A 27,263-nucleotide genomic window follows, 5' to 3' on the forward strand; every position below is an offset into this window, starting at 1 on the left:
AATGGCGTATTTACGGATTCGCAATCCGCAAAATCCACGAACTCTCGCGAATTTTGCGGATTCCTTTTTTTTGTGTGTTCGCAAGTGTTTCTTCCATTTCGCAAGAGTTTTTTACCAGTTCGCAAACGCGAACTTACTTGTCGGGTAGCAACAGTCGCGAACATGTTGTTTCTACGGCTGGTTCATCACAGCACCCTCTGTTTCACCACTGCCACCCTCTGTTTCACCACTGCCACCCTCTGGCTCACCCATGCCACCCTCTGGCTCACCCATGCCACCCTCTAGTTCACCACTGTAGATTATGAGGGGAAAAGCACACCTGCCCTGCCTCAACTGACATAAATGAATTAGGGGCTGATTAATGTGTCACGGAATTTGAACTTCCTGGCTGGCACCTGCTTCCTTATCTGTAATTGCTTTCTCTGAGCCTGCTGTGAGGGTCAGAGCAGGGTCATAGAATAGTTGCAAGTAGGCAACTGAACTCTGAAGGGGCCCCTCAGGAAGCACTACAGGGAATGGTTATTAATGATAAGATTGAACTTTTGCACCTGCTGAGTGCTTTCAGTTTTGCAAAAATCCAAATATCCAGCAGCATCCACAAAAAGTAATCCTTCCAGGCACTACAGGGAATGGTTACTAATGATAAGATTGAACTTTTGCACCTGCTGAGTGCTTTCAGTTTTGCAAAAATCCAAATTTCCAGCAGCATCCACAAAAAGTAATCCTTCCAGGCACTACAGGGAATGGTTACTAATGATAAGATTGAACTTTTGCACCTGCTGAGTGCTTTCAGTTTAGCAAAAATCCAAATATCCAGCAGCATCCACAAACAGTAATCCTTCCAGGTCAAGATCCAAAATCAAAGTGACCAGCACATGAAGAAAGCACTGAGAGGAGCCTGCTGGACAGGAACAGGAAGTTGGAGACTGTGGGGCACTTCCTTCCTCCCACCCCCCCACCCCCAAAATGGACTCCTTGCAACAAAAAAAAGTGCAGGCAAATGTCAACCTGAGGAGTTATTCTGATAAAAATCATAATTTTCAAGGTTTATGCTGCCTGCTGGTGGATTTCTTGTGCGAAATTGCAAATTTTGCAATCTCGCAATTGCGAGATTGTCGCTGCCCGCCGCATCTACATGTTCGCAAGTGTTTACTCCCCTGAAATTGTATAGTATTCTAGTTGGCAAGTGTGACCAAGCAAAAAATCCGCTTCGCACGGATTTACGAATTTTCGGCAAGTTTGCAAGAGTTCACGGATTGCGAATTTGCCGAAAATCCGCAAAATCCGCGAGTGGGACGGATTTTACGCCCATGCTTACAGACTTAGAACTGTAACAAAGAGGGGCGTGGTCTGGACGCCGGCTAAGATGGCGGCGTGACCCGGAGGCTCCGTCACCATCCTCCGCACCTCACCGTTCTCTGGCATATTCTCCGCACCTACAGCGGACATGATCCTGGGCTCTTACACCGGAACATGAGGAGAGCTTAACGCCCTCATTGTTTCCCGGTTTTGGCGCATTTCGGGGGCGTTTGCCACGGTGTCCCGTCTTCAGCGACCTGCGGCCGCCATTTTAAATGCCGGCCGCGATATCGAGCGGCGGCCGCCTGGAGGCTCCTGAAAGCTCCTGTTCTACTCCTTCGCCCTCTGGTGGGCTCTACACACCCAACAACATGCTGGTGAGCACCCAGGAGTGACTTTTCTCTTTTTCCCTGCCTACTACCCCTTCTGCGGTTCGTCATTGAAGTTATGGCGCCATTTTGAGGCTCTTGTGATTCTCCTCACGTCCTGCTGTTCCCCGGACTTTCTTTCAGTATGATCTGTGGGTGTTTCCACGGCGGCCCCCCCCTCAAGTACTCTTTCTTCATGCGCTTTTGAGATTACCTGACTTTCCCAGGATAGCTCTATCTCCCAGCAGCGCTTCAGCAGTGTATGACGCACCCCCTTTTGCGTACCTATTTGCTCCTCCACCTCTGTGTTCCTGCATGGGAGTGGGAATTTCCTCCTCATGACCTCCCAGTGTTTTTCTACTCTTGAATCCTTCTGGAACATCACTTCTTCCCGCATGCTTGTCGCAAGTTCTATTTTCCTTTGCAACTCAATTGTCGTCGCTCTGTTGGCTTGAGGTGGTGTTTCCTCTTCTCTCTACATTTACTGCGCATCTTACTACACCATAAGAGGTCCTCTTCCTCTATTGAATTTTTGACTCTTCTTGCTTGCTCCCCTATCATACATGGGGAAATTGCGCAATTTAAAGATCGCCACGATTTCAAAGCTGCCTCTTAGTTCTGATTCTGACACTCCTGCACAAGATATGGAAGAACGTAGGCCGTCTAAATCTGATTCTCATCAAGGGGCCATCCCTAAGAATCATTCTGGAGGAAAACTGCCTACTCCCTCCATTTCAGCTTCATCCAAACGCCTGAAGAAAGACCCACCATCCCCTGGGAGTGCCTCCTCTGCTTCTGCTATGGAGCTCATCTTGGAGGAGTTACGTGCTTTCAAACCCTTCATGGAAGCCACCAAAAGCAACATGCAGGCCATGCAGGAGAAATGGTCATCTCTGGACTCCCGAGTTTCCTCTTTGGAGTCATCTTCAGACTCTTTGCAATCCGCCTGTTCGCGCATCCCTTCAATGGAATCAGAGATCCTACAACTTAAACGTCTAACGGAGGATTTGGAAAATAGGAACCGCAGAAACAACCTGCGCTTATACGGACTTCCGGAACTCACAGAGGGATCCAACCCCACTCTCTTCTTCCAGTCCTTCCTGGCCAAGATCCTGGATGCTCCGGCCTTGTCTTCCATTAACATCCAACGCGCTCATCGCCTCGGTCCTAGGACCAATTCTAAGCCAAGGGGCGTCATCATGTTGTTCCTGCAGTTCACTGACCTCTTGCATGTCCTTTCAGCCGCCAAACTCAAAAAACAAAATATGTGGGAAGGCCATCGTCTCTACCTTTCTCAGGATGTCTCCAGGGCCACTGCTGATCGGAGAAAGAGATTTTTGGACATGAGACCTCAACTCCGAGCTCTTGGCGCCAGATATGGTCTTTTGCATCCATGTCTTTTCAAGGTTACCTACAAGGACAAGACGACCACATATGAGGATCCTGCAGCTCTACGCGCCTTTCTTCAACGCCACATGCCAGATGTTATGGACACTTCCAAACCTGGTTGATTGGATTTTTGCTCGCTTTGATCCTTTCATGATGAAACTTTGATGTTCTCTTAATTGGCGTTGTTGCTGTATTGCGTTTCCCCTTCCTCATGGTTCCTGTTCTCATAGTTGTCGCTCCCTTTGATAGTCGTGTTGCATTCTTTCCGGATGTATGTTTCCCTGATTGCTTTCCCTACCTGATGTTTCTTTTAATGGATGTTATTTCTCCTTTGGTCTTGTTATAATTCCCGTTCCATATTTAATTTCTTAATCCTTTTCAAATTCCCACACCTCTTCTAATATTTTTTCTCTCATTTTTCAGGTGTGTCTTCTTCCTCTTCATCCTGCTGTATCCTATAGTCCATGTCTATTGCCCCGTTTTTTGACTTGTATCTTGGAGGTTTGGTGTCGTCCCTGGCTGTCATTGTCGCCGTCTCCCGCTTCCGCCACCCCCATTCCTGTTCTGGTGTTTTCGTTTTCGTAAGTATGTTTTTCAGTCGTCCGTTTTGGACGTGTACTGTCTTCCTGATCGTTCTTATCTCTGTTCTCTCTCCTCACTCTTTCTTTCTGCATTTTTCACCCTCTCTGCTTTTTTATCTTCATCTCCTTCTTTCCCCCTCTCTTCTACACTCTTCTATCCTCTCTATTACACTTCTCTATTATCTCATTTCCTTTTCTCAAATTTTTCTATTCAATTCTCATATGATTATTCTTTGATCTTGACTAATCTCTTTTTTCTCTCCTTTCTATTTTTTACAATTTTTTCTTGTTCATTGCATTTGTTAAGCATGTTTTTATTATTAATCTTTTTCTACTGTTTCATTCCGAGTTACAACTTGGAATGTTAAGGGATTAAACAATCCCATTAAAAGGCAAAGGGTTCTTTCGCATTTTGCTAGATTACATACAGATGTTGCCTTCCTCCAGGAATCTCATCTGTCCGAGGAGGAGGCTCTCAAGCTGAAACGTTGTTGGGTGGGCCATGTTTTCTGCTCCCCTACTGTTGATAAAAAGAATGGCGTTGTGATTTTACTTCACAAAAAGTTAAATGTTACCTCTATTTCGCAAGAGTGTGATGTTAATGGTCGTTGGGTCATTGTTAACCTTTTAATTGATAACATTCCGCTCACTTTTTTCAATGTATATGCTCCTACAGGAATTGATAAATCTTTTTGGCCCTCTATCTCGGACAAGCTTGTTTCCCTTTCTGGGGACTATATTCTCTTTGGTGGTGACTGCAACCAAATTATGGACCCCTTCCTAGATCGGTACTCTAAGTCCAGATTTACTCCCTCCAAAATGCACTCTCAGTTTGTCAAAACTTCCCAACACAACGCCCTAGTGGATATATGGAGATTGTGCAACCCAGACCTCAGGGAATACAGTTTCTTCTCCCCCCCGCACCATTCCCAATCCCGCATTGATCACATTTTCCTTAGCAAGTCCCTATCTCAACACGCCATCCGTTCTGAAATAGGCTCAATTCTCCTTTCTGACCATGCCCCTGTCTTTGTGGATTTGGATCTCCTCCCTTTTTCTCCGCCCTCCGGCAGATGGAGATTTAACAATACCCTGCTTCAAGACCCCAATTTCTGCTCCGAATTCTCTACCTTCGCTAACGAGTTCTTCCTTCTTAATCATATTCCCGATTCATCTTTCGTCATGGTTTGGGACTCCTTTAAAGCAGCCTCTAGGGGTTTTATTATCAACTTCGTCGCGAAGCGGAAGAAACTTCGAGAAGCCAAATCGGCTCAAATCCTGACAGATATTAAGCGATTAGAGCTTGAATATTACTCCTCTTCTTCTGATTCCTCCCTTCAACGTCTTATCGAGGCAAAGATCTCCTTCAACAAGTTTACGACCGAAGCAGCCTCTAACATGTTATTAAAATGTAATTCCAGGTACTACGGTGGTAAAAATAAGATGGGGAAGCTTCTTGCCAACTATTTGAAAATCCGGAAGGAACGTACGAAAATTGAATCCATCCGTACTTCTTCAGGTGCATCTTGTTTTAAAGATAAGGAAATTCTCTCTGAATTTGTCAACTTTTATGATGCCTTATACACTCCTGAATCTGTTCCCTCACCCTCAGATCTTGATTCCTACTTCCAAGCATTACCCTCCCCTTCTACTTCCCACGTTAATCTTGCCTCATTAGACCTTGATATCTCCCTTTCAGAGATTTCTCTTGCGGTTTCTAAACTACGCCATGGTAAAGCCCCTGGGCCCGACGGCTTTACTGTTGAGTTTTATTCCCACTTTGCTTCTCTCCTTCTTCCTAAACTCCTCCTTCTCTTCCAATCCTTCATTGCAAATTGTGCTTCGAGCGGTTCTTTTCAGCAGGCTTTGATTTGCCTGATTCCCAAGGAGGACAAAGATCTCTCTCTTTGCCAAAACTACCGCCCGATTTCTCTCGTTAACACGGATTACAAAATACTAGCTAAGATTCTCGCTCTCCGAATGGATCCCCTTCTTCCTGCCCTACTTGGCCCTGAGCAATCTGGGTTTGTGAAAGGTCGCCTCTCTTCGGACAATGCGCGTGTCTTCCTTAACATTATCAGCAAATCTTCCCGGTTGAATCTTCCCTTTGCGGCTATATCCTTAGACGCGGAAAAAGCCTTTGATAGGATTGGTTGGGATTTCATGTTTCGAGCTCTCCATTGGTTCGGCATCTCTCCAAAATTTATTTCCCTCATTTCTTTGCTCTATTCTAACCCTCAAGCTTCCATTTTTGTTAACGGTATGACTTCAGATTATTTCTCTCTCCATAGGGGCGTACGTCAAGGCTGTCCTCTCTCTCCTCTTCTTTTCGTTATGGCTTTAGAACCTTTTCTCACCAAAATCCGACAGGACGATACCATTTCCGGATTTCATTTTGGCTCCCAACAAGTTAAACTATCAGTATATGCGGATGATATCCTCTTTTATTGCTCTGACCCTCCCTCCTCTCTACCTTCCTTTCTACAACAGGTCTCCTCGTTTTCTGCGGTATCTGGATACCGATTGAATGTCGACAAGTGCGAGGTCCTTCCTCTGAATTCTCTCTGCCTCCAACATCATTTCGCTCAATCCGGTTTCTCATGGCAATCCTCCAAAATTAAGTATTTAGGTGTCCTATTCGCTCCTACTCTCTCGGACACTCTTAAGCTTAACTTTACTTATCTTACTAAAAAGTTAGACACTACTATCACCCGTTGGCATCCACTCTTTTTGTCTTGGTGGGGGAGACTTAACTCTATCAAGATGATGCTCTCTCCCCTCCTTCTCTACACCCTTTCCATGCTCCCGATACATATTCCCATTTCATATTTTAAAAAAATTGATTCTCTACTTTTGAAATTCCTATGGGGTGGCAAACGCTCCAGAATCGCCCTTGCGACCCTTCGGCAAGATAAAGCTCACTCCGGTGTCCGTTTTCCGGACTTTAGGCAATACCATCGAGCTTTTTCTATGAAGCACGCTGCTCGGTGGCTCTCGGTTGATCCCCCCTTTTATCCTCCCGTGTGGCTGTCCATGGAATCTTCTTTCATCTCTCCCTTCACTTTCCGTGAAGTTCTGTCCTTCACATCTTGCCCAGCTCGCCTCCGCACCCCGGTTATCTCGCATTGCCGCACTCTTTTCCTTCCCTTCCTGTCTTCATCTTTCCCTTCCCTTCAATCTTTTCAAGATCAACCTATTTGGTTCAATTCTCGTCTTCAAATTCGTAATCGCACGATTTACTGGAAGGTCTGGCATTCCCGTGGTTTATGTTGGATATCTCAATTACTTTCTCATGGTGTTCCTTTATCTTTCTCAGTCTTACAATCCTCTTTTCATCTACCCACCAGTGCCCGCTCTTAATATGATTCACTTTTACCTGTTCTCATCTCCTTTCTTCAGTCCCTACCTTCCTCGTGTGGTTTGCCTGCTGATCGTCAGACCACCTCCTCCTTGCTGGAGTCTTCCCCCTCCGCCTCTTCTCTTTACAACTCTTTTCGGTGCTCAGCAGATAGGGCAAAATCTAAAATTGAGGCTAAGTGGGAATCCGATTTTTCTCAGGAATGGCCCACCCTTCTTTGGGATAAGATCTGGTGTAAACTTCATAAAACCTCTAGAGCTGCTAATACTACCCAAACTTTGTATTTTCTTTATAACAGATCCTTATTTACTCCTCTCTCCCTCTCACGTTTCTCACCTGATACTCCTTCCATCTGCTGGTCATGCCCTTTTCCCTCAGCTGATCTCAAACACATGCTTTTCGAATGTCCACACATTTCCAAGTTCTGGATTTCCGTATGGGCTCAAATTCAGAAAATGTTTCACTTTCGAATCCCCTTCTCCCCTGTCTCGATTTTTCTGGGCTCCTTATCTCCTGAACTTCCTCAGTCCCCTGGTCACTACCAACTCCTGGATCTCTTAATTGCTATTGCTTTTCATACTATTACTGTCTCTCCCATCTCACTAGCTATCAAGCGGGACCTTTTATGGATCCCTTTGGTATCATATCTCTCTTCCACTGCTCCTGCTTGCCCTTCCTTAGCTCCTGACTCTGTTGAGGTTCGCAAACCACCTTGAATTTACTTTGCCTTTTCGTTTCATTGTTATTTCATCATTTGTATGCAGATCATTTATTTACTTTCTTTGTACCTTATATGCTCATATTTTACATGCTCATTGTAATACTTGTTTATTATTCTTTGTAATTTTCCTAAAGATGTCATTATTATTATACCCTTTTGCTGTTTCTTCTCCCCCCCCCCATTTCCCCTTTTTCTCTTATTTCAATAAAATCAAACTTAAAAAAAGAACTGTAACAAAAAAAACAAGTTAGCAGGCCTTTTCCATCTATGAATCCATGATATGGAACAGCATCCCGGTATCCATCAGGACCTCCCGACATTGCTCCCGTTTAGGAAAGAGTTGAGGACTCCCTTCTTTAAAAATAATTTATGCTCATCTTTGGCCCTAGCTTTAGGCTAGGTTTGCAGTATAGAAATAACATATAGATCCATACATAAAGAAGCTGGCCTAGCCTACACTAATGTTTGAAAACTTTGGAAATAACGCTTGTGAAAATGTTTATGGGAGAGTTGGGAATGGTTATCCCACCAGAGCACCCCTGGCATCCAATTAAGATTTTATCAAGAGTAACAAGTCCACCTTTTAAGCCACTACATCACTGCAAGCCTTAATGGAGATAGTTGTCTACCTAGTAGCAGTCACTTCGTCAAACAGTTAGCGAACTACATGACCCATAAGTAGATGAACAGTTCCTGCAAGTTTACAAAGACCAAGTTAAATATGCATCAAGTGTTAAACATGCAATCATGCTCTACATTATCAGAATTGAAAATGTTTGAAAAATAAGACCGTTTTTTGCACCGGCACAATTTGGCATATGCTTTTCTACTCATGCGGAGCTTAGAGGTGGGCGGAATTTTCGTAGTCGTATTACGCAAAGCTCCGCGAAAAAAATCTCCGTGAGTATGCAGAATTCTGCGAACACGCTGAATTGCTTCTTCCGCCTGTTCACAATGCTTTTTTCCTGTTCGCGAACGCTGTTTGCGTGCTCGGGGGGATATATCTTGCATACACACATTTTGAAAGCATGAACAAGCAAAAAATTCTGCGAAGCCGCGGATTTCGGAAGTTTTGGCAATTCCACTTTCTCAGCAGAACGCGAAATTGCCCAAATTCCACAAATGCCGCAAGTGGAACTGAATTTCCTGCCCAGGCCTAGCGGAGACACCACATAAAAATACCACAGGCTGAGTCCACATGTGATAAATATGCAACAATGGCTTTTCTGCCCAACATATCTCTAGTAGATATTTGTAAAGCAGAAACATGTGGTTCTGTGCATCCTTTCATAAAATATTTCTCCATGACATCAATGCAAGGAAGAAGCCCAGAAGTGTTTAATTGTTCTAAGCATATTAGTAACTCAATTAGCCATTCTTTCCTTTCAATCAATCAATCACCTGCGAGGGTCTTAAGGGGGGAGGAGCAGCTCCTGGTCAATCGAAAAGCCAGGTTTTGAGGTCCTTCCTGAATGTGTGGAGGGTTGGGGGAGCACCTGATGTTGACCGCGAGCTCGTGCTAGGATTTGGCTGCGATGTAGGAGAAGGCTCTCCCGCCAGTTCTGTTTCTGCTGATGCGGGGGACCTCTGCCAGGGTGAGGTCAGTGGAGCAGAGGTTCTTCTTTGGTAGGTGGAAAAAAATGTGGTAATTGAATTGAGGTATATGGGTCCGATGTTGAGGGATTTGTAGGCATGGGTGAGGAGTTTGAAGGCGATCCTCTTCTCGACGGGGAGCAAGTGGAGGCTTCGAAGGTGTTGGGTCGTATGATTGTGGCGTGGTGTCCCTAGAATGAGCCTGGCTGTGGCGTTCTGGACCTTACCGATTCTTTAAGTTATGGCACAACCTGTGATGTAAAAATAGTGGATTGAAGAAGTGCACTCCTTTGCTTATAGAAAGAAATCTTTATCTTGTAAACCAATGATCTGGCGTGCTGTTGAGGCTCGTACTCTGTCCTGGAGTACTCAAAATCAAAATAGTGAGAATATCAAGTGTTTCCACTTGGCCTGAACGCTCAGTTGCCTAGCCAACCCTGGCTTTGGTACCTTTAGTTAGTTACAGATTATATATACAGTAATCCAAAATAATGCAGAACAAACAATCTATTACACATGTTTTAAATCAGAATCACATATAATTGTGGATTATACAAACAAGAAGTAAATGAAATTTCAAAAACATTCACGAAATCTATACTCAATAAACTGATGCATTTTTAAAGACTGCCTGATGCATTTCGGGTCATGGACCCTTCTTCCGGGGCTTGATCTAAAAAAAGAATTAGTACATTCATTTTAGTTACATTTGAACCTTGAGTGTTGCAAGCAAAACAACCTTAAAATAACTGTAACACGTTCGGAGAAAGCTTCTATCAACATGTAATATCCTACTTTATAATGGAGAGCAAGAAAAATGTGAAAGAAGTAAAGAAAGTGCTCTGTGCATAACTTGGAAAAGAGAAAGAGCCGCACTTTCCCATCACTGTTATATGAAAAAACAAAAAAACGAGACCCGTGACTCTCAACGATGCTGTCGTGAAAAAAACCAACTAATACATCAAACCTCGTACCTGTTCTCATGTTGTGAGTTACAAAAAACATTCAGCTGCTGCAACCAAAATGTACATGTAAACATTAGCCAGAAATGCCACACTGAAAAAAAACAGGTAACTCCTCAAGCTTTCGAAGAGCAAAAAAAGTACACTAACCTGACGGAATCGGTAAAGGTTCCGACACTAATGCCCCTTGAATACAGTCCCCAATAATGAGCACTCGTACACTGCAATCTGCTGAGACACAAAGAAAACAAGCTCTAAACTACTGTTCCTCCGCAAAACAAACTACACGATATTAAAATATATCAAAGTGACTGACCTTCAAAAGCTCAGCACTGCTCGTACCTGTGTGATTCTTACTGGCTCTGAGTCGTATCCAAACCAAACTCTCAAAAACGCCTCCTCCATTACCATTAATAAACCCTCCTTCGTTCAACACGAAAACGAACTACACGACGCGACGATAGCAAACAACATTAACAAAGGACTTCCCGCTTGTATACCTGCGCCATGTTGGAATGGGTGAGCGCAAACAAACTTCCCAAACTGAAACAATGAAACAAAAAACTGTTTACAAAAAAGACCCGAAAACGACGCAATACTCAATAATTGTTGATATCTTTATTCGGCAATTTTATCACCATAAAAGAGCACATATACATATACAATTCACATTTACCAATAATAAAAAAAATTTGTAAAATACATAAGAACAAGGAGATCTCATTTTGATAGATTTACAACACAACCAGATTAGTATCGGCCAGTAGGGCCCCCCGGGGTTTTAATAAACGGGAGCGTATCCGCCATGCATTTCCCAAAAATTTAGCCACCCCACAGATCATGAAGGCAGACGAAAAGTCTGTAGAGAGGACACGGAGTGCCTGTTTATGGCACCTCAACCCTAATTCCCTGCAGACCGGTTTCAGCCAAAGCTTCCTCGCCCCTTTGTAGGCTGGGCATGCAAAAAACAGGTGGGCCACCGATTCCTTGGGGGCCACACAGCCGGGGCATGTGAGTGAGAGGGCATCAGAGGTCGACCAACTTGCCGTGAAATCAAGTACTGGAAGCGTCCCATAGCGCAGTTTCAGGTACAGCGATCGATCCAACGGTTTAGTTATTAGGTCTAAAAAGGGTTCCAATTTCCTTACACTCTTAATTGATAAAAATTTGTCCGTAAGTGAACCCACATTCGTAGCCCTCGTTGCCTCACTCTGGACCCAATCCCAATAAAGTTTTTTAATAACGGCTTTGGGTGGCGGGGATTGAGACTCCCATGCCTCTCTTAAACCCAGATTGATGGCCAAATCTTTCAATTTTTTTAGCCATCCTATTTTATTACCTGTGTCCAGCAAGAGTAGATCATCCATCCCTTCTGCATACTTAGCCAGCTCCTCAGTTCTTCTTAATCGAGACCAGAAGAGCAACGGGCGAAGCCTCACCAGGTCTTTTAAAGATCTTCTGCCCAAATCTAGTCTTAGGGGGATCATTGGTGTTGAAGCAGGGAGAGCAGCCACTTTCCTAAAGAAATTATTTTCTGCCACCATCAAATCTGCAACCCCTTCAAACCCCCAAAGTTCGGAGCCATATAGTGCTGAAGGAAGAATCTGTCCCTCATAGATGGCCATAACTGGAGAAACCGGTTTACTGCTAGATTCCCGGAGTTCCTTCAACGTCACCCCGGAAACTCTATGATGACTAAGAAGCATTTTGGAAAGATGATCTTTCCAGGTCATACGGCTGTTTATCCGGACTCCAAGATAGTCAAAAGATGTGACCAGCTCAAGGGGGGCACTATTGAGCACGAGGTGATTTTTAAATCTTTTAGAGGGGGCAAAAGCCATCAATTTGGTTTTTGAGGTGTTAATGGTTAAGCCTCGGGTAGTACAAAAGGAGCTAAACAGGTTCAAGAGTTTTTGTAAACCCACCGGGGATTTAGAGATTAATAGGGTATCGTCCGCGAAGAGAAGTGTGGGGATTTTCTCCCCCGCCAGGGATGGGGCATCCGTCTCTTCCCCCTTCAGATGGTCCACAACACCGTTTACAAATAGGGAGAAGAGAGTCGGAGCCATAACACAACCCTGGCGTACTCCTCTCCGCACAGGGATCTTATCTGTTAATTGTCCCTGCGATCCCCATCTAACCCGCGCATAATTCCCCTCATGCAGCTTCGTTATTAAATGCAGAAGACTACTGGGGAACCCCATTTCGCCAAGTATTTGCCAGAGTTTTGCACGAGGGACCAGGTCGAAAGCAGTCTTGAGATCTATGAAGGCCATATACAAACTGCCTTTCTTGATGGTAACCGCCTTCCAATAGATTGCAAAAAAGCGAAAGACCTGGTCCATCGTGCCAACCTTCTTTCTAAACCCCGCCTGCAAGTGGGAGAGAACACTAGCCTCTTCTATCCAGTCGTCAACTCTCGAGATGATGACCCTGCCGACCACTTTCTGGATGATGTCAATCCGACTAATGGGTCTGTAGTTCGCAGGGTCATCTCTTGCCCCCTTCTTGTGCACAGTAACTACCTCGGCTCCCTTCCACGAGTCTGGTACTTTATGACCCCTCGTGATCAGATTCATAATACTGGCAATTAGTTTGGCCCAAACTTCTGGCTCAGCCTTAAGCAAATCTCCGGGGATCCCATCCTGCCCGGCAGCTTTCTTAGGGATAAGGCGTCTGATTGCCAATAATACTTCTGAGGGTGAAAATAACAAATCTGTATCGTCCAGTTTTGCCCCGTCACCCAACCCATTCCCCCCCAAGCTCGATAATTCCTCTACGCCGCCATATAGGGATGAAAAGTGAGTAAACCATTGCTGGCTAGTTATATGAACAGCCAGTGGTTGCGATTTACCCTGCCTTGTTTTGTTAATCAAATCCCAGAAGAGGTTCGGATTCTTACTGCTCACAGCCAAGGAGAGTTCCTGCCAATGCCGTTCCTCCCACTCCCGTTTGGCCAGAACTAGTGCTTTCAGATAATCCTTTCTGGCCGCTCTAACCAGCAAAGGGTCACCCGAAAGCAGAGCTCTTGTCAGATTTTTCCTAGAGCTCTTACAATGTTCAGTATACCAAGGTTTGCAAAGAGTAGACGGCATAGCCGGAACCCTATTACCTTTCCCCTTGGAAGTAAAGAATTGGCCCACTTGATCTATTGTTGATTTATAGACAGAATCAAGTAAGGGGTGATGGGGATCAGTAGGCCGGTTGTCTCCCTCCCAGATCTCTAGTTTAGAGGACAAACCCTCAATCAGGGTCCTAATACTATCCATCTCGTCCTCCCCTAGGTTGGCCTTGTCCCATTTTAATCTGCGGTTGTTATTACATGGGACCACCTCTTTAGATATTTTTAAAGAGTCACTCACCCCCCTGACATTAAGACCCCCCCAATTGAACTTACAGCACAAGGGGTTGTGGTCACTATCCTGACTAGGAGAGACCTTCATATCAATGAGGTCCGCCCAGAATCCAACATTCATTAAGATGTAATCTATACGGGACGGGCCTGATAATCTGTTAAAGGTCACTGCCCCTGACTGGTCAGATAAAGTCCTGCCATTAAGGGCTCTTAGTTTAAAATCCCTAGTCAGTGCGTTCAATTGAATAACCTTAGGTGACCATTTCTTAATAGTGGGGAGGGAGAGCGTTGGGATGGACCATTTCGAATCCTCCTCTTCAATTCCCAAAGGGTCATCCCCAAGGAGGGGTTCGAAAGTACAGTTGAAATCACCCCCCACAAGGATTTTAGCCGAACAAGAGCAGTTGGCCAAGGCCATTTCAAGGGCTGATAGAGTCGAAGAGGTAGAGTCACCCGGTGTCCCTCTAACGTAAACATTGAGTAGGTCAAGCCTGGCTGCATCCTCCCGACCTCTCGCCGAAAGGTGGAGTATATCATTACAGTCCACATTGTGGCGTGTGACCCCCCAATTCAGGTCTATTTTTAACCAAACAATGAGCCCACCCGCTGGTCTGCCCTTACCTCTGCTTACAGCAGGCACAAAGTAGGTGGAAAACCCCGATTTGTGCAGCGGGACTAAGCTCCATGTTTCCTGAAAGAGGCAAACTTCAAACTGCTCAATGAATGTGTGCCACTCCGGGATGTCGAGCTTCCTCTTTAGCCCGGCAATGTTCCAAGATAGGAGGTTTATTACCCGTTGTCCTCTGGGAAAAGAAATACTACCCACCATAGTCGGACTCTCATCAACCACCCTGCTCGTGTGATTCCCCTCCTCACTAGCCAGTGAGGTGGTGGATATAGGGCAACCACCCATAACAGGTGGAGGCCCTGCTATCCCAGAATCTTCATTAATTGCGTTGGGAATTGCCGCATGGGCGGAAGGTAAACAATCTACTCCTGCTTCTGTGGGCCCTCCTTTTAATCCAGTATCCTCTGCTCCAGAGAGTTCATACTCACCCCCCCCAAGCCCCAGACTTCAATCGCAGTCTTCCAGCCCTGACAGCTGGGAAAACCGATTGTAAGTATCCAACGGGGTAAAAGGTATTAGGTGGTTCATCCTAGAGCCCATGTTCAGCGAATATCTATTAGGAACCGTAGACCAAGCGGTATGAAGGTCGGGCATCCTGATGGACTGGTGCCCATACTGGGGATGATTATTAATATAGGGATTTATAAGGGGCGGCCTAAAAGACCGAGATCTCTTGTCGTATTTAGTGCTAGTTGCTTCAAGCCTGGGATAAAAGAATGTTAAAGCCCGTGGGGTGATGCCAGTTTCTCCATTCCCAGGTGGCCAGTTTAAGATATAATCAACTGCCCGCGGGTCTCTAAAGTTAACCACTACTAAGTCCCCCTCTATATTTTTCGTGGTACTCCCCAGCCAATTAATCCTTCTGACATGGACTATGTCCCCATCTATATTCGGAGCTATCGGCTTATGCATCCTCAACCAGTGGATGATTTTATTCTTAAGGTCAACATAACCCTCCTTCTTATTACCTATTAGCGGTGGCACCCCCGATAAAACCACAACGTAGGGCACAGCTTCTGGGGGGATCTCTACTTGTGGAACCCTTTTATGAGCAGATCTACTATTTACACCGTCCTTGACTGTATTTTGGATGTTGCTAATCGAAGCCTTTAAGAATGGTTTAGAGGGGGCGGCACCCGATGCAGTAACTGTTGCCTTTAAATGTTTAGACGGCGGTGAGTTTTGTGGAGGGGGGTCAACTCTGCCCTGGGGCTGGCTAGTTTGCTTAATCGGGGCGGGGGCAGAAGAGATTCCAGGTTTCATTGAGGGTTTAATAGGAGGGGGCCCTGTCGAGGATATAGATTGCACCACCCCACTCCCTTTGTTAACAGTGGCAGCGGACAAACTAGTTATAGCAGCTTCCAGGATGGTTAATCTAATTTCAACCCTCTTAATAGACTCATTAATAGGGCAGAGAAGAGATCTCAACAAAAATTCCAAATTCCCTTTCACTGGAGAGGGAAGTTGGGGTGAAATAGCAGATGGCGTCGCACCATTGTTGTCAATTGGAGCCGCGTCATGTGTATCCACTACAGCAGGGCAAAGAGTCGGTATAGCCACACCCTGTGGTGTTTGATCCTGCTCTATAACTGCTGGGGCCTCACGTGTAAAAAGAGTATTAGACCCTTTACCAAAATCGGTGTGCGATGTTTTGGCTGTGCCTGATACCACCCTATGTTTCTTCCTTCTTTTACTGGGGGGAGGGCGGTGAATCTGGACTACAGGTAAAGACTTTATTTTATGCTGTTTGTGTTTAGAAATCTCTATAACACGGCTACTGCTAGGGGTGGGTGAGACGCTTACAATGTCCTCTGAGGGCAAAGAGGGGGTAGCTACAAAGTCTCGAAATAACAAGGGTACTCCGTCTTGGCTAGTGTTAACCTCGCTCAAATCAATCAAATCAGTCGAATCACCCTCCCGGTTCAGTACATGAAGACTATCGGAGAGGGGTCTGGATTTCATATTCTCAACTGAGCGGCGCCGCTCTGCCCTGCGCTCAGCTAAGGTAACGTCCTTTTCCCCCTCACTCTTCTTAGAAAAGTAATTCTCCAGTGAGCCATTACGTAATTTAGGGTTTTTACCCGGAGTAGCCTCTTCTGTTGCCATGACCCTCTTATATCAAGACACTATCCTCCAAACGGCAAAATGTAAGGGGTCAGGCCCAGCCCGGCCTCCTGCGGCCCCGGACGGCCACAGACGGTCCCGCCCTTGTCCCGGGCTTCTCCCGGCGCCCTCCCGCGCGCTCCCGCGCAGCGGGAACGGCTACTTCCTTTAAGGTGAACTAGGGGGCGTGGCCGGCAGGGAGAGGAGCCCAGCTGACAGGGGCGCGCGGGGACTCCTGGAACACAGAGTCCACCCGCTCTACCCTCGCAGCCCTGCCGGTGTCACAACTAGCCCCAACTGGCCCCAAGCAAAGTACAACACGCTGCTAGACCGCGAAGCGGGACCCGCGCAGCGGGTCCGGCGAGCAGCAGCGGCTAGCAGGCAGGGTGCAGCAGAAGTCCGTGGTCCTTAGTCCGTGGTGCCGGGAAAACAAAAAAGAGACTCCCGCTGGCGTGAGCGTTGAAGGTAATTATATACCGCTGTGGTTGGGGGCGCGGCCGGCAGGGAGAGGAGCCCAGCTGACAGGGGCGCGCGGGGACTCCTGGAACACAGAGTCCACCCGCTCTACCCTCGCAGCCCTGCCGGTGTCACAACTAGCCCCAACTGGCCCCAAGCAAAGTACAACACGCTGCTAGACCGCGAAGCGGGACCCGCGCAGCGGGTCCGGCGAGCAGCAGCGGCTAGCAGGCAGGGTGCAGCAGAAGTCCGTGGTCCTTAGTCCGTGGTGCCGGGAAAACAAAAAAGATACTCAATAAACAAACGTAATGTGATCAACTCGTGAATGTGACCAAAATAGTGAAAAATGGATAGCAAATTGAAAATAATAAGCGCTCCCTGATGCATAAACATATTATATATACATGTAACCAAACGTTGTCACAATGCATAATTCATAGCAACTATTACATTTTTCATTTAGCATGTGAAAATGGTAAACAGCGGCCTCTTTGCGCCTTATGTAGTGACAATATCATAAGAAACATCCTAAATCAATTTTGTCATTGATCCCTTTGGGCTCTTGAGTGTTTAATGTCCAAAAGACCTCCCTTCTTAACGGGGTTTTAAAAAGATCTTTTCCAGGAGTGCGTTTCACTATCTCAACAATTTGGAATTTTAACTGTGCAATTGTATGGCGATGCTTATGCCAATGTACTGCCAAGCTACTATGAATGTTATTATTCCTAATCGTACTTATGCTCTGAGATACGAATTTTTATTTTGCGTTCAGTCTTGCCTATGTATAATAGGCCACAGGGACATTTAATGGCATATATCAAATTTGAAGAATTACAATCCGCGTTGACTCTTGTTTTTATGGACTCCCCTGTTTGAGGATGCTGTATTTCACTACTGCAAATACCATTATTGCAATGAATGCAATTTAAACATTTGTGTGTGCCTTTGTAACTCTCTGAAGGTTCCAATATCTTAGATTTTAGAAATTCTTTCAAATTGTGGGAAAGTTTATACGCAAACAAGGGTCTGTCTTTAAATAAATTTCCAAAATCACTTTCATTCGCCAATAGCTCCCATCGTTGATTAATGATTTTTTTAACCTCTCTGGAACTTGTTGACTAGGTAGACACGAACACTTGTCTGGTACCTGGTTGTTTGGTTTTAATTTCCAGTAAACTTTTTCTGGTTTTGTCATTGACTTTTTCAATGGTTTGATCTAAAACAATTTCCGGATATCCTTTCACTAAATATCTTTGTTTGATCAACTTGAGTTTTTTTGAGTGGGAGGAGAATTTTTTCCTCCAACTAAAAGGCACATCAATGGGCTTTGCCTGTGCTCCGGCATACGCAAATACGTATATGGAAAAATGTGAGGACCAGTTTGTGTTTAAGGATGTTGAATGGACCAAAAATACGTTATTATATTGTCGATATATTGACGATATTTTTCTGATGGGGGATAACTCTGTTGAATTACTGGAAATGAAGGTAGATCAGTTGAATCAAAGCGGTGAGAATCTTCAATTTACTAGTATCATTGAAAAACAAGGAATATCCTTTTTGGACGTCCAGGTCAGTCTGGATAATGGTCTCATCAAAACAGAAGTTTTTCACAAAACCACTGATAAGAATACCGCGTTATTGTATTCTAGTTTTCACTCTCATAAGCTGATCAATAACTTACCTTATTCTCCAAATGCTCCGTGCCACAAGGATTTGTTCAGATGAGACATCATTACAAATTAATCTCAAGTTGATCAAACAAAGATATTTAGTGAAAGGATATCCGGAAATTGTTTTGGAGCCAGTAAGAATCACACGAGTATGAGCAGTGTTGAGCTTTTGAAGGTCAGTCACTTTGATATATTTTAATATCGTGTAGTTTGTTTTGTGGAGGAACAGTAGTTTAGAGCTTGTTTTCTTTGTGTCTCAGCAGATTGCAGTGTACGGTTGTTCATTATTGGGGACTGTATTGAAGGGGCATCAGTGTCGGAACCTTTACCGATTCCATCAGGTTAGTGTACGTTTTTTGCTCTTCGAAAGCTTGAAGAGTTACCTGTTTTTTTCAGTGTGGCATTTCTGGCTATTGTTTACATGTACATTTTGGTTGCAGCAGCTGAACGTTTTTTGTAACTCACAACATGAGAACAGGTACGAGGTTTTGATGTATTTGCTAGTTTTTTTCACGACAGCATGGTTGAGAGTCACGGGTCTCGTTTTATAGTTTTTTCATATGACACTGATGGGAAAGTGCGGATCTTTCTCTTTTCCAAGTCATGCACAGAGCACTATCTTTACTTCTTTCACATTTTTCTTGGTCTCCAGTATAACGTAGGATATTACATGTTGATAGAAGCTTTCTCCCAACGTATTACAGTTATTTTAAGGTTGTTTTGCTTGCAACACTCAAGGTTCAAATGTAAATAAAATGGATGTGCTAATTATTTTTTTAGATCAAGCCCCGGAAGAAGGGTCCATGACCCGAAATGCATCGGGCAGTCTTTAAAAATGCATCAGTTTATTGAATATAGATTTCGTGAATGTTTTTGAAATTTCATTTACTTCTTGTTTGTATAATCCGCAATTATATGTGATTCTGATTTAAAACAAACATGTGTAATAGATTGTTTGTTCTGCATTGTTTTGGATTACTGTATATATAATCTGTAACTAACTAAAGGTACCAAAGCCAGGGTTGGCTAGGCAACTGAGCGTTCAGGCCATGTGGAAACACTTGATATTCTCACAACCTGTGATGTGCCACAGCTTGCTGCAAATGGAAAATGTTACTCACTTGCAAATACTATCAGTTTGTCATGTTGCAGGCTCACATGCATCACCCACTTGCTGTATGGTTGGAAAGTATATAGGGTACTCAGATTAGGCAGTTTATTTTTTTTATTTTACACATATAAGCAGTTGTACTCCGATGGATTTTAATTGGAGTCTGCGCACTGATTCATTATGCCTTTCTGGTATGGGATTACGAGTTGTTCACCAGATCAAAATTTCAAACTTAAATTAATTATTTTTAGTAGTCAGAACCCAACCCATGAGTGGTCACCATATGTGAACTGTAGAACTACAAGCAGCAAATGATTGTTTACAGGTAGTAAAATTTTCCTTCCTTCCTAGATATTACTGTCTACCTTTCTCATATTATAACCGTGCATTTCTTTCAAGAAATATTTCCCATGTATAATTCTCAGTGTTCATTTCATTCTGCAGCACAGCAGTCGCAGACAAAAAGTATAAATGGGAAAGAAAAACATAAAGCTTCTGGAGGAAGGAAGAATTTTGCTTATAAAATGAATGAAAGAAAACACCAAGGAATACAGAGGAGGGAGAATTTTAACAATAAAACACTACTTGCAAGGCAGAAAAGAATATGCACCGGCCTAAGAGCTTATGCCTGTGCTGAGTGTAAGAAGACATTTACTGGAAAGACGCATCTTTTACTGCATGAGCAAACACACACAGATCGGTATCCCTACACTGAGCATGAAATGAGGTTTGCTGATAAGGCAACACATGAAAAAACTCACAGTGCAGAGCGGCCCTTTCACTGCAATATCTGTGAGAAAAGTTTTACTCACAAGGGAAATCTTCTACAGCATCAAAGCGTACACACAGGAGAGAAGCCTTATCACTGCACTGTGTGTTCCAAACCCTTTTCTCAGAAAGCACACCTTAAACAGCATCAAAGCGTACACACCGGGGAGAGGCCTTATCACTGCACTGTGTGTTCCAAGAGGTTTTCTCAAAAGGCGACCCTTGTACGCCATCAAAGCGTACACACAGGAGAGAGGCCTTATCACTGCACTGTGTGTAGCAAGAGCTTTGATCAGAAGGCAAGCCTTGTACGCCATCAAAGAACACACAGGCGACGGCCATGAGGCCAGATGGGATATGGAAACAAAAGGTGGTGCTCAGCAACCTCAAGTAACACATGCAAGATGGAAGCCTTCTTGAAGCACTGCCAAAAAACCTTCATTTAAAAAAAGAAATCTGATCTTTTACATCATCTAAGAATCTACAGCTAAAGTTAGACATCTAACAATCCTTCCGGGCTGAGATCCTCCCTTTCCTCTGAATGTCAGAAGAGCTTTGAGTTAAAGGACAAACTGTTACGTTCGCAGCATCTCCAAACAGAATGTAGGTTCTTCAACGTCACTAACGTCACTTCACCAAGCAACGAACTTCACAGAGGCTGCTTCACTGATTTTGAAAGACCTGAGCGCATGGGAAAAAGAAACTGAGAGAAGAAATAGGAATCAAAAACCACTTGAGGACAAAAAATATAAACTCCTTTCATCACTAAAGCAGGAACATCTACTCCAGTATCTTCAGACCGGCTTTGGAAATATTCTGTACAACCCATCCAGGCTGAGAGATCAAAAGAGGATTCATGGCTGTCCAGATTCTAACAACTTACAAAGGTGTTACCACCCATATAATTCTGCAGTTTCAACTGCCAAGACCGTGACACAATTCACAATGTTTTGAGATGGTTTATTCTGGTGAGAATTTTCTTTTTTTTTGATAATCAATGTTATTATCATTTTGAAAGAAAAAAAAAAGACAGCATACATCTTACACAGTAAAGCCAATTCCATCTCCAACAGACAGTAAAAAAAACACGGTGTGGGTAGGAGTATTTATGCAAGCCACCCAAGCTGAAAAGCAGCTCCCTGTTACATGGGAGAGCCAAAGCTGGCAATTTAAAACAGTAGGTTCAGCCATTTGCCCCAAACCCTATGGCACCTCGTGGGACAACCATGTTCCTCCTGGGCCACGCACCAACCCACTCCCTGGTGCGACTTTCGCAGGGTAGTGGGGATGGGGTGGGCGTAGGCTGCTGCAATATTTCAATTAGCCACAGAGACCGCCGTTCCCTGAAAATGTTTGTCCGCTCTAGAGCCGTCCAAACCTTCAAATACACCCAGGAGAAGATGTAAGGGATCGTGTGGAACCTGCCAACCCAAGGTCTGTGTGAGCTCAGATTTCACCTCGGACCAGAAGTGGTCAAGGCCTGGGCAAAACAAACCATATGGTAGAAGTCGGCCGGTGTGTGGCCTCTATTTTGGTCAGAATTAAATACCCAAAAACTAACGTTCCCATACATTACAAAACAAAGCAGATTGTCTGATAAAGACACTGTAAGAAGTATTTCATCTCATTTTGTGATGTGTTTTGTGAGGTCAGTTGTGTCCTGTTCTAGTGTGAGGGGTGAGATTGACAACTAGACAAAGGACACTGCCGCAGTGAGCTGTTTGCCAAGAATGTCTTATTTTACGCAATAAATCTTTGCTGATAAACCTATTTGCCTGCCTGTTCCGTGTGGTGATGAGACTGTAGATACTTCAAACTCATCAGTACGTTCAGAGTGTCTGTTTTCTATCTTGGTGATTAGTATGTCACGGAAGAGGGTGAGGAGGAGCTTATGCTCCCCTGCAGCCCTTCCACCACCAGCCCCACAGATGTGAGGCATTCCAGTGTGTGTTTTGCTCCATCACTGTGTTTATTAGGGTAGTGCAAGCGTTACAAGTACAATTTGCACTGTTGATGTTTCAGAAGACAACTTTTGAAGTTTAAAAGTGTAATTGCTTTGAGAACACCTTTGTCCCTTGGACCTTTTCCTTCACTGAGCGTATTGGTTGGCTTAAAATAGTCCGATTACTCTGGACCCTGTGCCATCTGTGAGCGCAGAAGGTGTGACTCCAAACTATTATATCTAAGCAACAGCTCTAGTGTATGAAGTCTTGAATCATCCTGGTGAATGTTGTGTCCCCCCCACAAGATCCAACCATAGTCATCAGTGACCATGAAGCAAAGGACAGACAGATGGCTGGTGTGAGGCTGCTCTGGGGTCACTCAGATGCCAGTGCCCATGTTGCCACCCCTATCCCCGACAGTGTATAACATCTACGTCTCTGCTTGGGCCACACTTATCAGGAGGCATGGATTTGCCCGGGTATCATATGCTGATGATTCTCAGCTTGTTATCTTTATCTTCAATCAGCCTGAGGCCACAGCCGCCAGGTTTCATGCTTGTCTCACTGAGATCATGTCCTGGATGAACCATAGCTTCCTGAAAATGAACACTGACAAAACGGAGGTGATAGAGTTTGGCCCTGGCCGGTGCATGTGGAATGACTCCTAGTGGCCGGTTGAGGCCGGGGAATGCCCGTGTCCTGTCCCCTCGGAGTCATCTTCGATGACCAGTTTAATTTTTCTGCCCAGGTAAACAGTCTCACTTCCTCCTGCTTCTTTTTACTAAAACCCTTGAGAAAAATCTTCCCTTTTCTCTCACAAGAATTGCAAAAGACGCTGGAGGTGGCGCTCTTCCTGTCTAAACTGGACTATTGCAATGCCCTTTTTTTGGGCATTGATAAGACCCAGTTGAGAAAACTGCAGTCTCTACAGAACACTGCAGCAAGATTACTTCTAAACTATCCTAAAGGACAATCAACCTCAGCAGGAATTAAGTCACTGCACTGGCTTCCCATCCAGCAGCGGGTGGAATTTAAGGCCTTATGCCTGGTGCACAAAGCACTTTATGGTGACGATGCTGAGGATCTCCCAAAAATGTTCCTACCTTATACCCCCCAAGTGCCCTTAGATCTGCTAATTTGGGCCTTATCCAGATTGCTAAGATCAGACGGGCAAGATGGGATGGCAGGACTTTATCAAGTTGTGCATCAAAGTTAGGGAACAAAATGCCTATGGCCATGAAATTTCAATCTAATCAGCAGGTCTTTAGGAAGGACTTGAAAACATGGCTGTTCACTTCCACATAGTGCCCGGTAACACAGGCCATACTTCCTTTCTACAAACACTAGCGCCAAGACGCCACGGCAATCGAGCGCTCAATAAACATATATCCTATCCTATCCTATTTGGGCAAGTGCTAGAGCTTGCTGTGGCTGGTAGAAAGCCCTGGATCTGCAGTGACGTGTGGATCTCTAGGAATGAACTAAGTAGCAATGGTGGCATGTATGTGTGTGCAATGATGAGACGCCCTGGGGGCTAAGTGAATGATGAGACTAGGAATTGGGGGCCTCAGCTGAAGCTGTGATACTGGATTATTGTCAAGAGCAAGCCAGCGGGTCACAAGATTGTTACTGCTGCGTTGGCACATTTACGGCATATCAGCCAGAAATAACATTTTATTCGGCTTACATAGGCTCTAAAAGTACAAGTTACTAGCATATTAGACTCAAAGCTCATTTACTAAAACACAGTGATTTTGTGGCGCCAGATGTTTGTCCCGTGCAGTGAAATCAGTGCGAACAGCACCAGGCACAGTGCAAGAGGGCGCTGCATCTTTCCGCCGCGTGAGTAGAAGTTCTACTAGAGCAGCAGCTTCCACAACGTGAATGGAAGGTTTCTCGACATGAGTGCGAGTGCCCATCCCCGGGCAGCCGCAATGAGAAATCTGTCTGGGAGATGGTCTAGTGTTGGATTTTCCTTGCTCACGCTCTTCAATTTAATGTTGGTGAGCACGAGCAAGGAAATGTTTTTCTGAACTCCGAGTGCTCTGCGGAGTGCTAAAAACTCCACAAAGTCTATGAACAGAGCGGAGTTCACCACCCAGACCTAATGTTTATGTAGCTGTATATAAGTGTTGAGAGAAATTTTATTTGAGCTATCACGTCAAGAATTAAAAATTTTATTAAGCACATATTGATGGGAATAATGCTTCTTTTTCTATTACTGAATTTGCACAGCAACCAATCAACAGTACACTTAAAAACTACATTTCCCATGACGTCAGTAACCACAGTCCACAAATCACTGCCCATTATGCTCAGGTATGGCCAGCACCATCTTACTGCCTCGTATTTGAATATGCTCAGTTTAAAACAGTTCAACCACAATATCCCCGTCCTAGATGTGATTACCTTCTTTGTCTAACCTGGAACACTGCAATAGTTGTATAAACGTCACTCAGCTGAAGAGCTGTAAAGCTCCAGCTTGAAGCCTGTAACCTTGTCTAGTATCCAGGTGTCTTGAGAAAATTGTCCCAGTTGTTAAAGAAATATCTCACTTTTCCCCCCACCCAAATGTTATTTGACATGGAATGATCTATACCCTGAAAAATAAGCATGGAGGGATGTCTCACTCTGGGCGGTCCCCCCCTTAATTGAATTATTGTAGTCCTTCTCAGTGGTAAGGGCATCAGGGGCCGAGTACCCTACTACTTGACAGCTACTCCCTGTAGACAAATAGTTTTGATCTTGCTGGTGCAAACTCTGGCCTCATTTACATGAGGCCTGCCCAGCTGGAGCGTCACTTTCTTTTTTAAAGCTCGTGTGGTGCCGGCCTCTGAATCATATCTACAAGGCGACGCAAAACGCTTGATGGATATGGCATAAGACTAGGCAGCGCAAAGCGCTGCGTTGGCTTACTCTGCATCAAGGAGGTGTTCCATGGGTGTTACTGTGGATTTCCCACGAAACACCCATTTATTTTGACACCGCCCCAGATTTAGACACTCACGTAAACCTGGGGCAATGCCAAAACCTTACACTTCCCCAAAGCAGGCATAACGAGGAGAAATGTTTTCATTTCTCCTCTTTTATTCCTCTTTCCATGTGTGCCACGTTCTTCAGCAGACATAGACCCCAGTGCACCATGGTGCAAGGGTGTCTGTGTTGGCGCTCGGCTGCAAAATGTGCGCCTGAAAGACCTGTAATGCACAGTGTCCTGTGCGGTGCATTCCTGCCCTTTCGTTTGGCGCAGAGCAGTACACCAAAAAAGACTTGCAATTCTGCTGTACGCCAATTCTTGGTAAATGTGGCCCTCAGTGTTCCCCGATCAGTGTATGAGGTGGTATTGAACGTGTCTTGGTGGTCTAATTATCACAGCTCGGCCATGGGCTTATCGCTCGTGCAAAGCGGAGTGGGCACACTAGGGCGCGTGCATCAAAGCAGGCAATAAAAGACTGCGCTCCTCTGATCAGAGATGGTACAGATGAAAACGCTGTGGCAATTGCCCACCGATTGCATCACTCGGCAGACAAGTGTAGCAGCTTCTCTTTCAAATACATTAACAATCAAATAAAAGAATCAATCAAGAAGCAAATACATCGTACATAAGCTTATATAAGAAGATATCACCACAACCAGATATATGAATGATAACTGTAGGAAACTGGCTCTTTATATAGTATACCAAAAAGAGGTATACTTTGCATGGAGTCATGAGCGGACGGGGTTTGCTTTAGCAATCTCAAGGTGCTCTTCTAGGGAGTAGTGTGGTCGAGCAGCTTTAGGCTTATCAGAGAGGAGTGTCAGACATCTGTGATACACACATAGTCAATAAATTGTACACAAGACTCAATAAGGAGAGCCACACCAATTTATAAAAATAACACATATCTTGATATATATTTAGGCACCAGAATAAATACGATCAGGTAACAGTGCAATTTTCATAAGCGTCAACGCTATCCTATGGAGGAAAAACAAATGCTGCATACAAGTTCTTTACAGTGACTCACCTGATCACACTCTTGGACTTAAGGTGAGTATGGGGCAAGGTCCAAGGCAGCACCAACAGGTCACCCTCAGGGGCACTAGGGCGGCCGGGTACAGTGGTGCAATTCAGCATCTGGTGCCCAATGTTAATCTACGGGGATCGGTCTGGTTGAAAAAAGGCTTCGGATTTGGACTGGGAGGCCAGTCAAGCTGAATCAGCAGGTGGACTCGGCTCTTATGATACTCAGGGCCACTTTGGTCCTCTTCACCAACGGTGCATGCCGTGTTGGGTTTTTGGTGTCCGGAGTCCTCTCAGTTCTGTTTGGGTGCCTGCAGGATGCAGGAAAGCAGCTCTACTGCTCCATGGGCGATCCTTGTTCATGGGTGAAGTGATGGCACTTCTCTCAGGCTTCTGGAGACACAGCAGCTGCAGGACAAGTGGTCTTTGTCGCAGTTGTCAAGGACAGCAATCGTTGTCAGTTAGTGTCTTCTGTTCCTTCTTGTGAATCTTCAAAACCGTCTTCTTCTTTCAGGTCATCAGGATCTGATTTCATGGTGCAAGGGGCTCACCTAAATACTGGATTTAGGGGAGTGAAGGGTAGTAGCCAAAGAGTCCTGAGGGAAGTTGGCATAACTCTGTCCCAGAGTTGCTAATTCTTTCATCACAAAGATGACTCTGAGATTTCACGTTCACTCAGGTAGCCCATCTTAGGGACGGAACTATCCTGACGGTGAACACACCTGTCTGACTACTAATGTTCCCACCTTATACAGGAGCCAAACAGACCCTGGCCAAGGGGAATCAGCATCCTCTCCTGTGAGCGAAGCCAGGTTCCCATAGGCGGTGGGCTCTTTGAAGCTCCCTGCCTTGGAATACTAATTCAGAGGTCATCCTGTGGGAGGGGTTGTAACCACCCTCTGCCTGAGCGGGCTTCTTTTCTGACCTCCTGAGAGAAAGGCCGTCACCC

The 27,263-nt window shown here is 44.9% G+C and overlaps 1 protein-coding gene across 1 annotated transcript in view; it reads left to right on the forward strand.

Moving 5' to 3' along the window:
• The window catches only part of LOC144806221 (uncharacterized), a 61,254-nt gene extending 38,278 nt beyond the window's left edge, over positions 1–22,976 (forward strand). The window contains exons 5-6 of the mRNA XM_078672625.1: positions 20,042–20,436; positions 22,836–22,976. Coding sequence (XP_078528751.1) covers positions 20,042–20,436; positions 22,836–22,976 — 536 coding nt within the window. The remainder of the gene's footprint in view (positions 1–20,041; positions 20,437–22,835) is intronic.
• The last annotated feature ends 4,287 nt before the right edge of the window (positions 22,977–27,263 follow it).

This window comes from Lissotriton helveticus (genome assembly GCF_964261635.1).
Source record: "Lissotriton helveticus chromosome 1_1 unlocalized genomic scaffold, aLisHel1.1 SUPER_1_unloc_54, whole genome shotgun sequence".
NCBI classification, from domain to species: domain Eukaryota; kingdom Metazoa; phylum Chordata; class Amphibia; order Caudata; family Salamandridae; genus Lissotriton; species Lissotriton helveticus.